General features: G+C 44.8%; 1 protein-coding gene across 4 annotated transcripts in view; it reads left to right on the forward strand.

Annotated features, from left to right (window-relative positions):
* The window catches only part of CACNB4 (calcium voltage-gated channel auxiliary subunit beta 4), a 320,764-nt gene that overhangs the window by 136,540 nt on the left and 169,344 nt on the right, over positions 1-14,880 (forward strand). Inside the window, exon 1 of one of the 4 annotated variants that reach the window (XM_004619373.2) lies at positions 13,252-13,549. The exons of 2 other annotated variants lie outside the window; for them this stretch is intronic. In XM_004619373.2, coding sequence (XP_004619430.1) covers positions 13,505-13,549 — 45 coding nt within the window. In that variant the 5' untranslated portion in view covers positions 13,252-13,504. Of the gene's footprint in view, positions 1-13,251; positions 13,550-14,880 lie in introns of those variants that run through there. One more of the 4 variants, XM_055143096.1, reaches the window with a different exon arrangement.

Here is a 14,880-nt window from a genome sequence, read left to right on the forward strand (position 1 = left end):
CTGAACATTTACTAATAATATTCCATTTCCTAATGCTTGCTGATCTACTCTTAGAGCCATAACAATGTTTTTATGCATTCCACCCCACTCCTTCAATTTTTTTCTAAAATGTAATCTTAGTGTCTCTCATCCATTGCATATGTCAACAGATCCTATGGTATTAGACAGTTACTCCATGCTTATGTGACCTGTAAGTTTAAATAGCTGGTGAAATGCGTGACGCCTTAGAACATCTCTAGAGCATTAATGGTTTACCATTATTTCCTTGCTTTCTTATAATGTTGTATATTTGCTCAGAGTTGACTTAATTTTGAAAGAGTAACTTAGAGGAATATTAGAAAAAAAGTTGGGGGGGGGCAGGGGTCACACTCAGCAAATGCTCAGGACTTATTCCTAGCTCTATGCTCAGGGATCATTTTTGCAGGGCTTAGGAGACCATATGGGATGCTGGGATTGAACCTGGGTCAGTCATGTAGAAGGCAAATGCCCTACCTGCTATACCATCACTCCGGTACCCAGAAATAATTTGTTTTAAACTACTGCTTTTGAAAACTGTAAGCCTATTGCCTTTCATAGTTTAAAAATAAGTCTATTTTTAAGGCACACAACACCAGAAGGTGAGGTAATACTGATAGCTTACCCTTGGTTTGGGTTGCTGAGACAATGATGTTTGCAGAGCTGGAGAGAGAGTGCTGGAGTTAAGGCACTTAGCTCGTCTGTGATTTGCCCCAGTTTGATCCCCCAAACTTCCAGGAGTAACCTGAGCACCATGGATATAGCCCCTAAACAAAACAAACTTATTTGCATACTACTATTTTTGGTTTTTAATTTATATTTTATAAATATTTGAGAGATTTCTTTCATAAAGAAAAATGCATTGAACAACTTTGCAAACCGTGATATGTATGTACCTTCATGTGAATTTGTGTTTGCAGTTTTGGATTTATGAGATAATCCCACATGTAGGAGGGATTGTTGTCTATTTTTCTTAGCTATTTTGTATGACTAGGAATATATTATTCTTCGATTTTTTTCCAGATTTTTATGATTTTTTTTTGTGTGATGATGTTATTATCCTTGAATATTTGATGAAAGAATTATGTCTAAGCATTGGAATTTAGATCAAGTAACGCAGTTTATTTCCATTTGTGTCTCTTGGGGAAAGCTTTGGACTTAGTGCTCCAACTAATTTTCCATTCAGTACTGCAAAGGAAATGACCAGGTTGGAAGCAAAGAGAAATTATATCGAAAAGCCAAATCCTTATGGACTTTCTGCTAGGTGGTGAATATTTTTCTCTTTGCAGTGGTCTACTTCAATTCAAATACTTGATAGAGTTGAAAATTTTCTTTGAATTCATTTGCCCTTTGCAAAAATTGTATAAATTTGGCAGTTTATGTATGTTTTTAGCTTATCAATATTTAGCTTTTGTTTCGCAGCTTAAGTTTCAGAAAAATAAACAGACTTTTGTGCTTGAGCATTTGCATAACAATGTTATTTCTAATGGTAATGGAGAGACTGGGCAGGGGCTTGCTGTAATTGACAAACATCTTGTTTTTGTCAGCATTTTGTGAAGAACTAAAAGAAACCTTAGAGCTCAGAGAGGTGCCTGTTCCCTCGATCCACTGCCTCCCTTTTGGACAGATTTTTGGTTGTCTTCTTCCTGCTCAAATGACCTCTATTTTTCAGTTATGATTTGCAGCTGGTAAAAGATTAGCTTAAGCAACTCCAACAAAGAGCTCTCAAAGTGAAGCTGTCTAACTCAGATGGAAGTTTCTAGGCCAGAGAGATATTACAGGGGCTAAGGAGTTGCTATACATGCTTCTGACCTCAGTTCAAACCCTAGCACTACATATGGTCCTCTGACAACATCAGGTATTACTCCTGAGCACAAAGCAAAGAATAGCGCCTAAATACCTTGGGATCTAGCCCAAATGTCCCGCTTTCCCCAGAAATAGATAAACATTTTTTTGTTCTTCTACTAACAGTGCAGGAAATCAATCCAAGAGAGCAGAGTGTACCAAGTTCCGCAGACTCAAGCTACTTTTGTTTATTAATTCTTCACCTGCAGGGGAGGGTCCTTACTGTTTGGTGGAAGTTGGTTTATCAGCACCACATGGAAAGGACAGGTGGAGAAAGTGGTGGGCAGTCAGCATCTTTCAAGGATGTGATGTTAGGATTGAGAGATAGCACAGGGGTAAGGAGCTTGCCTTACATTAGCCAACCCTGATTTAATACCCAGCACTGCATATAGTCATGTGCCTAATCACAGCTAAGAGTGACCCCTGCGCTCAGAGCCGGGAGTAAGCCCTGAGCACTGCTGGATGTGGCCCAAACCTCTCCCGCCCCTGTAAGCTCCTGCCCCCACCTCCCCCAACTCGGTAAACTTCAAGGGTGTGATGTTGAGGTTGGACATACTACATTCACTTACACTCTGTTGGCAAAAGAGCATTGGCAAGAACAGGGCCACATCTAGTTCCACTAGAAGCTGAGAGATGCATTCTGTAGTTGGACAGTCTTAAGTCTTACAAAAATTGGAATAGTCCTACTACAAAAAGGAAGAATGGGAGAATAAACGCTGGGGCATTGAGTCCCCTTGGCTAGTTTTTTTCCCTCTCACTGAATAGCAAAAAAAGATAAATCTGATCTGAAGGCTACTATCCGTTCATTGGAGGCTAAGGAGAAGGTTCAATGGATCAGAGCATTTGCTTTACTTATAGGATGGCTAGGTTTGATCCCTGGCACCACAGGGTTCCTCAGGCACTGCCAGAGGTGACCCCTAAGCAGGTACCCCAAGTACCACAGGTATGTGGTTCAAAGCCACCCTCACCCCCAAAAATAAGAAAGCAAAAAGATCAGTCTGAGATAACCCTGCTTATACCTAGCTGTGTTAGGTCAGTTTGCTGGAGGAATGCAAATGAGCATCACCATTCAGATCTCCCTGTTCCTCTGCTGAGACTCCAGGATGCCCGGCACTTTCAAGTTGTGTGAGACGTGTTAGACCATGAAACTTCCACTCTCCTCAGCATGTTGTTGTTCTGTGAAGACCACCTCTATCATGTTAATGGGTCTTACTTTTCCCCAGGTAGTTATTGAGTCCGTTTTCCAGTTTGTGTGACACACACTGGGACAGAGATGGGTGTTTAACAAGATGGATAAAGCACAGTTCCTGCCTTGAGCATTACACGGGCTTGCACTTTTTTACAAAAGGAAGTAGGTGTTTCTCCAGAGCCTTGTTCTGAGGCAACATGTTTTCGGTGACATTCCCACACTGAGGCAACCATCAACCACCAATATCTATCATCCCTTTTGCCTGTAGATTCCTCCTAAAAGAACCCTCTGCCCTAGATGCTTTTGCAGTTCATACCCAAGTTCCAACACCATTTTCCTCTTGCAGGTTGTTTTCTAAATCCACAGAGTCCTGAAGTTGACCCCACAGACTTCCAGCTCATATTCTGTAGACACCCTCTGAGATCTGACATGTTACCAGACTGAGCGCGGAGATTATGATAGAAGCCACATTCTTAACACAAAACCTTTTGGCTTTCTTTTCATGTTTGTATTCAATCATGTTTGCATTTATCAAGGGTCTTTTATAGAATGAAGGATTCTGGGCTCCCAAAGCCAAACAAACATGGATTGTTTTCTCCATAATTCCCTTAAGACATTAAAAATTATGAAATTATGTTTTTCTGTAAATACAGATGCTGCTAGCACACACCCCAATGAGTTAATTTGTGAAATGCTGAATCTGAACAGGGTCTCTTTCCCAATTAGGGTATGAAAACAGTTTGATGAGGACCCCTCAAGATGCTTATCATACTCTGGGTATTCTTAGTTCTAAAAAAAACCAGCCACATTTCACTCTTGGAGCTCTTTTATTTGTTTAGTGTTTTGGGGCCACACCCAGCTATGCTCAGGGCTTATTCTTGGTTCTGTGCTCAGAAATCACTCTAGCCAGTGCTCAGGGGACTTTTGGTAGTTCCAGGAATTGAACCAGGTCAGCTACATGCAAGGCAAGAGCCTTACCCCTATATTAGCTCTCTGGCTCTGTGTTTATTGTTTTTTTTTCCTCCACTATTCTCTATTGGCAATCAAAATGCAGACATCACTAAGGCATTCAGAGTCATGACCTATTTATTGAAAGTTATCTGTATACAAGGCTCTGTGGGGAAATAACAGTGACCCAGAAGCTCTCTGATTCCTCTTTTGGTGGCTCTCACATTCTGGAGGATGTCATTCATGCATCTCCTAATGTGTGTCCATGTGAGGACTGGGAGCAGGGCTTGGAATGAGCAAAGCTGGTGGTGGTGGGCTCCCATGGGGGCCAGACTGACTGGAGGGGAGAGTTGGGGAGGGAGGTACAGATGAGGGATGTCAGAGGAGACACATCAAGGCCTGCTAGGCACCTTGAAATTGAAAGATTTCAGAGAAGATCCAATATGATCTGACTGTGGTTTGGAGGAAATATTGGGCCTACAGTGAACATTTACAGATGGCTATTGGATATAGATATTGAACTACTGAATAGTTCAATATCTATATCTATATATCTATATCTATATATATCATGTCACTGAATCAAAGAGGAAACCTTTTTGTGGGAGGGAAAAAAACCCAATTTATTTTTTTTGGAGGGTTCGACACCTGTCTTTGCTCTCAGGAATTACTCCTGGTGGGGCTCAGAGGACCATGTGGGATGCCAGGTTCAGGGTTCAACACAAGGCAAGCACCCTACTCTCTTAACTCTCTCTAGCCAATTTCTACCTAAAAGAAATTTTTAAAAAAGGAAAGTTTCTAAATTTTTTATACTTAGAAAAGAGAAAACTTTGGCAGAAGAGAGTACAGAGGACAGGGTGCTTGCCTTGCATGTGGCTGACCTGGGTTAGATCCCTGTCATCCCATGTGGTCTCTGAACACCACAGAGGGCACCCTTGCCCTGCCAGGAGTAAGCCCTGAGCACCATCGGGTATGGCCCAAAGCCCCCCAAATAAAATAAAATAAAGGAAAACTTGGGCCAGAGAGTTAGTACAGTGCAGAGGGAACTTGCTTTGCATGAAGCCCAACAGGGTTTGATCCCCAGCACTACAGACAGTGATTCCCTAATGCAGAGTCAGGAGTAAGTCCCAAGCACCACAAGGTGTGCCCCCTCCCCATAAAAAAAAAGGAGGAGGGGGCGTGGCGTGTGGGGAACAAGACTATTTATTCCTCATAACAAACTTGGAAGCCTGGGAAGTGTTTTTGCTCAGGGCTAGGTAGTAAGCTGATGACTGATTCATTTCTGGTCCAGAAGGGAAATCCCTCCTGGCCCTGCCCCTTCAGTCTGATCATCCTGGTCAGCCTTTGTTTTGATAACCAATGGCTGCTCAACACACGAGTCTTTGCTTCACTTATACGCTTCTTATTGAGTCCATTTCTGTCTCAGTGATTTTCAGTGCTGCTCTTATACCCATGGACTTCAAGGACGAAGCCACCCTGTCATGCTGATCTTCGAGTCCCAGCCTCAAAGTAGAGCAGAGCAGTGGCCATTGAAAGCCATAATTGCTAAATTAGCATTGATAATATTAGCTAAATGCTATGTCTGCGACAGGGCGGAGACCAGCTGGACTCGTTTCTCGGGTTCATTTTGGAGAAGAGTGCAAAATATAGTTGCAGAGCATTAATGAAAATTGTGGCTGTATAGAATGTTTTTACCAAGAGATTGGCATTTTTTTAAAAACAGAAGATTCAGAAGGCGAGAGATTTCTGAGTAATACATCAATCACAGGGAAGGAGCTGTCATTTTCTGGCAAGTTGAATAGGCCATGGGAATTTTTTTTTTACCTTACCTACACTCATTCTTTTATGAATTATGAAGTCTTATTTTTTCCTGGAGACATCAAGAATGGCTGAAGGAAGAGAACTAGTTTCTGTATTCATTCTTTCATGGAGCACCTCTTGGGGTTTATGCCTCGGCTTCTTTCTCCTCTGTCTCCCTTTCTCTGCCTACTTTCTACCTCTCTGAAAAGTCGTAGCCATGCTGTATGGCACAGGATTCTTGTGGGATTGTTTTCCTGACAGTGTTTTGGCACAGGGTGGCTGGTGGGGGTGATAGAGGTAGGAATCCTAGGGTACCCAGGGCGAGTTCATCTGGGGGACCCACAGGTTGGGGTGCTTCCAAGTCAAGGAGAACAGGGCCTGCAACGCAGTGTCAGCAGAAGGAGCCATTAACCGGGCCAGGCAAGGCAGGTAGGCAGTTGGAGGAAGGCTGGCATGCAGTTAAGTGGGGGAAAGGGAGGCAGGAGGCCCGGCTCAGCTCTGCTGGCAGCAGGACCCACAGTGAAGGCAGAGAAGGCCGGGCTCACAGTTGCCTCCAGAGGTAAAGGCCCCCCACGGCTGCCAGCCAGAACCCAAAGAGGAGAAGTACTTAGCGGGGGTCTGGGGAAGCCATGAGTTTGTGCTCCACTGTCCCATGGCTTTTTTCACATCAAGTCTTTTATTTATTTATTTATTTAAACAATGGGGGAAGGCTGAGGTGATAGTACAGCAGATAGGGCACTTCCTAATCTGGGTTTGATCCCCGGCATCCCGTATGGTCACCCAAGCCCTCCAGAAGTGATTAGTGAGTACAGAGCCAGGAGTAAGTCCTGAGCAGAGCTGGTGCATGGCCCCAAAGCCAATTTCCCCTACCCCTCTCTTTTTTTCTGAAGACACCCCTATTTGCAAAGTTATTCATAGTTGAGTTTCGGGTATTCGATGTTTTAACAGTAGTGTAAGCACCAGGATTAATGTCCCTTCACCAGTGTTCATAGGTTCCCTCCCACCCCCCCCAGCCCGCCTCCTTGACAGGCAGGTTTTTAGTTGGGTTGATGTGGTTTGGATCTCCTTCTTTCGAGGGTTTAGATTGATACATGAACCTCACCTCTACAGGTCCAATATGCCCCTGTGACCGCCTGTCCACTTCTATTTTCCTCAGTTTCTTTCCTTCCTTATCCTCAATTCTATAGTCTAGGGACTAAGTAAACTAGGTCTTCTTCCTTTGCTACCTTGCATTCCCTGTCCTGCTACTCTGTAGACCACAGATAAGATCATTCAGTATTTGTCATTCTTCTTTAACTTACTTTGCTTAAAATCATATCCTCCAGTTCTAACCAACTTGCAGCAGATTGCTTTTATTTTATTTATTTTATTTTATTATATTTTATCACAGCAGATAGTAGTGATTTTATGGTTCTTTGTAGCTGTATCATATTCCATTGTGCATTTATTCACCACACCTTCATGATCCACTCACCTGGTGTTGGATTCCTGGGTTGATTCTTGACTATTGTGCTAAGTGCTGCAATGAATAATGCTGGTACACGTCCTTTTGAATGTACTTTGGGTGGGTGTTTGGCAGGCAGATACCAAGAAGTGGAATTGCTGGTTCATATGGAAGCTCTATTCCTACTTTCCTGAGAAATCTCCCTACTATCAGACATATCGAGGCTTTTAGTTTGCACAATAGTCCTGGGAGAATCCTTGCTTTTCTAAATGAGGAGATGGAGTCCCAGAAAGTCAAGCTGCTTGTCGAGTGTGATCAAGCAGGATGAGGGACAGCAGGCCCTGTGGGCAGTCTGGTGCCACGGTCCCTGCTCTTTAGCTCTCTGCTCCACAGCGTGCCGGGGAGGACGAGGCAAGCAAACTGCTGACTATGGGGGCCCTTGGAGTTTGATGAGGTAGGTCGCCAAAATTTCATAATATCTTCCCTTTAAAAAAAATATCTTCCCTTTAAAAAAATTAAAAGTTGATTTCTTCTCCTCCCCCCGCCCCCATCCACCTTCTCTGTGCCAGGAACTTTCTATGTATCTTTCTCATGTAAACTCACTCCCTCTGGAGCCAATAATAACTTTATGTTCCAAATGAGGCCCAGAGAGACTCAGGGAGATGCCTGCTAGGAGTCTGACTCCGAGGACCACTGAAAGGGCTGTCGGGTGCCTGCCCTGTGGCATTCTGCTTGGTCTTCAGGCCTCTGCCCTGCTTGGACCACCTGAAGTTCCTTCTCTGAAGTTTATAAGAGAAGAAGTGGTGGGGGAGGTGCTATGCTAGTTTTTTTTTTTTGCAGATCCTAAATAATTTATTTTATATTGCTTGTTGAGGGTAATCCACTAAAAATCACCCAAAAATGTATCCTTAGCGGAAAATGTGTGACGATTGTTGTCTCTCACCTTGGAGTCATTGAGCCCTTGTATAAGAGATTACTAACATGTTCTTACAGGTTGAGACTAGTGTGCTAATATATTATTATTATTATTATCATTATCATTATCATTATTATTATTATTTGATCGAGATCAGTTGCCTTTTACTTTATATTCCATCAAATGTAGTGTGCTACTTTTGGTGATGTAGAGTATGAGACATCTCCAACAATTCTAAAATTTTAGATAGGGAGATACAGCTGGAGTTAAGTACATCTCTGCAGCCTGTTGCTCTCTTCCAAGATTTATTTGTGAGTCTCTTGGATCATGACCATTAATGAGCTTATGTGGCACCCAGAGGTAATTCACGGGCATGATCACCAAGCTTCTGGAAGAACAGGGAGATGCGGGGAGGCCGCCCATTCCCAACTCCTGGTGAGCTTGGAGATTTTGGTCACAATCTCCGCATGCCAGAGTTTTCAAAGAGATTCATTCTCAAGTGGGGAGGCTTGTCCTGAGCTGATGGAGGTGGTCTGTGAGCACGGCAGCAGTTGGATTCTGGAGGTTTTTGGCTGCCAGGACTCTGCTGGAGCAGATGGTGGGCTCACCCGCCCCATCCTGGGATGCCCTGGATGAGTTCAGCCTCTCGCGGGGTGTGGATTCATCTCTACAGCTTGTTGTTCTCTTCCAAGATTCCTCTGTGAGTCTCTCAGAGTCTTGCTCTTGACATTTGCAACACAGCACAGGTTTTTCAATGCTAGGAGTAGCCTGATATTTATGGGAGGGAAAGAATTGCATTTTGCACACTGTCCCACAGCAAAACTTCAAAAACAAAGATGAAAAGCATCTCTAAGGCAGGATTGGAAAGGAAAGGTGCCAGACGTGTTCTAGCTCCGTAGAACCTAGGACAGGACTTGTGTTTGCTGAGGCCAAACACTTCTTAAATCTGAGCTGCCTCTTGAGGATGCATAACTGACTTAGAAAAGTTAAATTCCAAAGAATTTTGCATGGAATTTGGGAGAGCAAGCATTCCTATTGCTGTCAAATCTGCATCAATTGTCTGGATCTTGGCTATCTGAACTAGTGAATCAGCAGTTCTTGGTTTTTCTCTCTACTTCCCCACCCTTTACAAATCAGTGACAATGAGAAAAGCTTGTCTGTGGCAGTCCACTGTCAACTCTGTAGGTTTGCTAAACTACCAAGCCCTATCCGGGTCTCTTGGTTGAAAACCAGCAACTATTTGGGCAGGAAGTCCTGTTCCCCGGAGATGCAGGAGGCAGCTTTCCCGCTGATGACCATCGGTTTCCTCCACTGACATAAAGTCCATGGGACATTTGTCAAATGCAAGAACAACCTCTCCACCAAGAATTGGAATTGTGCGGCATTCCTAACACCAAATTAAATATACAGGTTCTTTATATCATCTTTTGCTTCTGAACTATGAAGGCCTTTAAAGCATCTTTTGCCTTTGAACTGTTGGTTCCTAAGAAGAGATTCATCCTTGAAAGGGGGTGGATTAAAGCACATTCAGCCCTTTGGTGGGGGTATGAGTGGAAGGCTGGTGTCCTTTTGGGGGTGACTCAGTGGAGAGAGTAGGTGTGACACTGGGAAACTCCAGTCTGCAGGCCCCACGTGGTTTTCAGATGTGGTCTCCCATGTAGCCTGAGGTAGGAGAGATTGACCCTGCTGACTGGGTTCCCTTCCAGCTGTCTAAATGCTCTCTTTCTGGGTGAACTATCATGTAGCACTAGAGCGTGCTCTCTCTTCCTTGCTTTTCCACCGTTTGTTCTAGAACTGTATGACATTGATAAAATATGGTCCTGAGGAACTGAGGAACTGAGTTCTCTTGGAATCCTGGTACTCTTTCACTCAAAGCAGGGGTGAGTGGAGTTAGGTCCAGTGCCCTCGTGTGGACTTCTCACTCCTCTATCCAGAGACTCTCAGGACACAGATGGAATTGGAGTTTATTTTTCTGGGAATTCTGCAGGGTTCCTTTAGGCAGGCCCTGAGCTGGCTCCTGCTAAGGTGGGTTTGAAGCTCTGGGAATTACCTGAGCAATAGCGTGACATTTAGGCCACTTGCAGGTGCGTAGCTTAGTCTGTTTCAAACCAAATGCCCAGTGTACTAGTTGATTTTCCATTGGTGGCTTGTGGGTGACAGAGGAATTTGTGATTAGAGAATTTTTTTAAATGAAAGCAGCCATGGGAAATATGATCCAAATGACCTTTTCTTCTTGAGAACGTACTGACTGCTCCTTATTCCAAATCATGAACTCTTCACCTAGCAGAAATACTAGGGCCTAAGAAAGTTGAGCTTTGAAGAAGCCAACTTAACCTTTCTGGATATTAACAGGAGGACAGAATTAGGTGAGCTTTCAGGTGTTCCCACCTGCAAGAGTTTGGGATTCTGAGTTCAGCGTTTTTCTGCCCTCCCGGTAAGCTGGCAGCCAAAGGCCCTGTTTGAAACCTGTTCTTAGCCTGTGGTGGTGGGATCCAGGGTTAGAGCATGACCTCAGGCTGCTTTACCCAAGCCAGGCCCTCCTCCTGACATGGGTACATGCAATCTGATGGTACACAGGAGCTTGCTTTACGTCTTCACATCAGCTGCAGGGAGTATGCTGAAAGCACAGGAGAGGAATTGAACCGTGGATAGTTTTCTTTGTGGGAAGACTCTCCTCTGACCTTGATGAATTATGGAAATGGAATGCACACCTCTCCTAATGTTGATGACCACTAAATGATAGCCCAGGAGATAACTGTCCTCTCAACTGGAGTGGTGGAAAGCCAGGGAATCATCTGGTATATTTAAGGAGGAAAAGGGACCTCAATGTTCTGTTGATTCTGGCTAAAAGTGACAGAATTTGGCGCATGAATTGGTCTGTCCACCTCTGGAATTTTGTCCTCCTGCTCTATACAGAGGAATGCTGAGGCTCACCCGGGAAGAAACCCACTCTGGGACACACAGTTTGTCAACAGGTTGTGCTGACCCCGGACTTCTTCCTCTGGAATCTTGCCGGTTGCATCTTCTCTTCTGCCCTTCTCCCTTTGGGGAAGGACAGATGGCACCCTATTTGAGTCTTCCCATTTGGGATGAGCACCCTTGTTGTCTTTAGTTAAGCTGAAAAGTGTGTGCACTTCTGCCATTGTGAGTGACCACGATATCTATGCCTGGATGAGCGCAGACTGGGACGAACTCACTACTCTGCAGTTTTGGCTGCTACTGTGACTCAGGTGGGTTGGTTTGTTTAGTGAAGCAAAATAATTTTCTTTAAAGAAATTAACTCAGAAAAATGTGCAGGATGAGAAAAAGAGATTTGTGTTCAGGAGCGAACAGGAGCTTCTCCTGAGTGGGAAAAAAGTCAGAAGTGACCCATTTTTAGGTTTGTTAAAAGTGATGCTTTTCAGAGATGCTCTCTGCAGGGACAAGGCCTCCTTCCCTAGGTCCAGGGTCTGTGCTTAGCTCCTAAAGCCGCACTATTGCCTTCAGACGGCAGAGCAGGGCTGCCATTGACAGATATCTCTGTGGCACCTCACACCCGCAGAGTCCTTGTCCCAGGTTGTTTCTTACTTTGGTTTGGCAGGTAGGAAATGAAAGCCTAGAGAACTGGTCAGGTCTAGACTTCTGCTCCCAATTAGAAGTGAGGCTGCCACTGGACGCTGAGTGTCTGAGTCTTTGCTTCACTTCATGATCCGTGTAGCTTATGTAGATAAGGTTCTCTGCCCCTTACCAGCTTCTTTTCCCCGCTGATGTAGCTGACTTCTGTAGGAGTGACTCTCGAGCTCACCTATTTCAAGCTGTAGCACCATGTGGCTTGAAAAGGGGGGCAGGGTCTGGTTGTGTGCCCGGGTGGGACTTGCCCTGGGTCTCCCCTGGCTGTATGGAAGGAGCAGGCAGAAGGGATTGACTTTTCTGTTTGGGTTTTGGGAAAATTTTCAGTACTGTTTTAGGAGCAGGAAAATTCTTAGCATTGGAACTGAGATGAAGGGTTGAGGTTAAAACATTGGTTGCTGGGGGCTGGAGCAATAGTATAGTGGATAGGGCATTCACCTTGCACACAGCCGACCCGGGTTTGATTCCCAGCATCTCACATGGTCCTCTGAGCCAGGGGTGATTCCTGAGTGCAGAGCCAACAGTAACCCCTGTGCATCACCAGGTGTGACCCCAAAAGCAAAAAAACAAAACAAAACAAAACACATTGGCTATAGTACTAGAGAGATAGTAGAGTAGATAAGGAACTTGCCTTGCACATTTCTGCCTAGGGTTTGATTCCCAGCACCCCAGCACCCCAGATAGTCTCCCAATGTTTACAGAGGCAGAAGTGAGCTCTGAACATCTCTGGATATCTGGATATGGGGAAAAAAAATCCTTTCTCTATACCAAAAAAAAAGAAGCTGCAGCTTTGGCTGAGGGGAGGCCAAGGGGGAGGAGAAGACTGGTTAATTTAAAAAAAAAAATAAACCATTGAGGATTTGTATTTACATGAAGGCATAAACTTCTTGATTCAAAATCCAGGACCAGGAGGTATTTTTTTTTTGCCTGTGTTGCAGAGAATCTTCAGTGAGAATATAAAAAACTTTCACAGTTGAGTTCTTGCAAAAAATCTCATCTATTTATATTATATCCATTTCCCTTTACTTGGTTGTAATTTATCTCTATATTAAAAAATACCTTGTTTTATTTTTATTTTAAAAAGTTCTCTTTTAAATGACCCATTGCCTGTTCAACTAAAATCTCTTTTCAGTGTCCATGTGGACTGGAGAGTTCAGCGTCTTTTTGCTTATCTTTCTGTAGTATTCTCCGAAAATGAAATTTCTGTGCTGGCTCCCCTCATTCTGCACCGATGGTGAACTTAATTAAGAAGAGGAGCCGCTGTGTTGCGAGTGGGCCAGGGCTTCCTTTGCAGACATTGGAGCAGCCTTTGAGAGAGTGAGAAGTGTTGATTGCAGCACTGTACCAGGCAGGCGAAACAGGAAGCAGCTCCTTACTGGGTAGGATGCTCGGTCCTCTCCACTCTCCCAGGGAACGCTCTTCAGCTGACTGAAGCAGGGAAGCCGAGCCAATCAGAGGCCGCTTTCCTAGCTCAGTCACCAGTCTGTGGCTGAGGAAGGGTTTTGCTTTTTTATGCTCTATATGGGGAAGGCAGATAAAATGCCAGGGCTGGACTGCCTCTGGGGATAACCTCACCCTGTGTGATGTGAATGAATAGCGTGGTAAATCACAGGGCTCTCGACAAGGCGGGCACAGCTCTTCCACACAGGCCTTTTTCTCTGTCCTATAGCTCTGGCTGTGGCTTCCGTAGCAATTGTGTTTTTCCCTTGAAAGAGGTGCTCTGGATTATCAGACCTCCATGTATGACAATTTGTACCTGCATGGCATTGAAGACTCGGAGACTGTAAGTATTTTCATAGCTGATTCCCTCTCCCCTCCTCTTCCTCCTCCCACTAACTCCCCCCCACCATTTCTTAGGCAACGCAGGGAACATGGAGCTGAAAGCCAGCATCATTTGCTGGCTGCTGTGAAAATGTTCTCTGGGTAGTTGGAGTTAAACTGAGAAGAATCTTTATTGTGTAACCGCTTGTCCAGCGCGGGGGCGGGGGGGGGGGCAAGAAATCAGGGTGATAGCAGAGGCATCTGAGAGTGTGGGTTGTTGAGATTTCTTCATTCCTCGGTCCACGTTTGATCTCGCCGGGAGTAACTGCTTTTAGACTGACTTCAACTATGCGGAAAGTGCCCGTGTTCGACCACAGAATAGGCTCATTCATTATATAATACACATTGTTTATTCAGCCAGCATGAATGGAAGTGCCTAGGCTGAAGCTTTATTTTGTGCTTTTCTGGCCGAACTGGAGGTGCAGATCTCCTGCTCCTTTGTCAAGGAAATTGGATGCAAATGTTGTGGCAGAGAAGAGTGCCGGGGCTGTGGGTAGTGTGGCTGTACTCTGCCCGGGAAGACTGAAGTAGGCTCACGTGTATGGGCTTAGAAAATCAGACTTTTCCCTCCATAGGTCAGAGGCGTGTGGAATCTATTACAATCTGGGTGGAAACGGTCTTCTGGAATCCCTAAAATCATGCCATTAGAATGCTAGCCTTTGAGTAGAGGGTCCAGCTGACCATTGCATCCTGTTTACTCTGGCTGCTAGTAGTTTTGATTTTTCCCATATCCTATAGGAACCTTGCAAGCTCTAAAGATTGAGGATGGCCACGGGGCCCTGCTGAGGGGGTGTCTGAGTTTTCTATGAATTCAGTGCATACATGTTGCTACATTTGAAGCTGGATCGTGTTATATAAGGTTCTCTGACTAAACCACCAAATAAACAGATTATAACCCAAGGGAGGGGGGGGAAACACCCTATGGGATACGTCAGTGCAGACGTATGTATCATATGAAAGAGAGAAACCCTCTGTTCGCATAAGCATCCCATGTGCCCTTCCTGTCTGTGTGTCAGCTCAAACTCTAACTCTGTTTCTGCCAAGTCTCTGTGTGTTGTCCAGCGTGCTGGTAAATGATCATACTGTCAGTTTGTGGCCAGTCACTGTAGTCTGAAGCCCCGGGGAGGGAAACAGATGGTCCTGGGCTTGCCGGTGATGTGGGAGAAGGAAACGGCAACTCCAGTTGCCCAGTGAACCAGCTTCCCGGCTGCATCCTGGAGGCCCGATCACTTCTCCTGCCCTTCTTCCCACACTGAGTTACAAAACATGTGATGCCTTATTGAACCGTAACTT

This window comes from Sorex araneus, chromosome 1, assembly GCF_027595985.1.
Source record: "Sorex araneus isolate mSorAra2 chromosome 1, mSorAra2.pri, whole genome shotgun sequence".
NCBI lineage: Eukaryota > Metazoa > Chordata > Mammalia > Eulipotyphla > Soricidae > Sorex > Sorex araneus.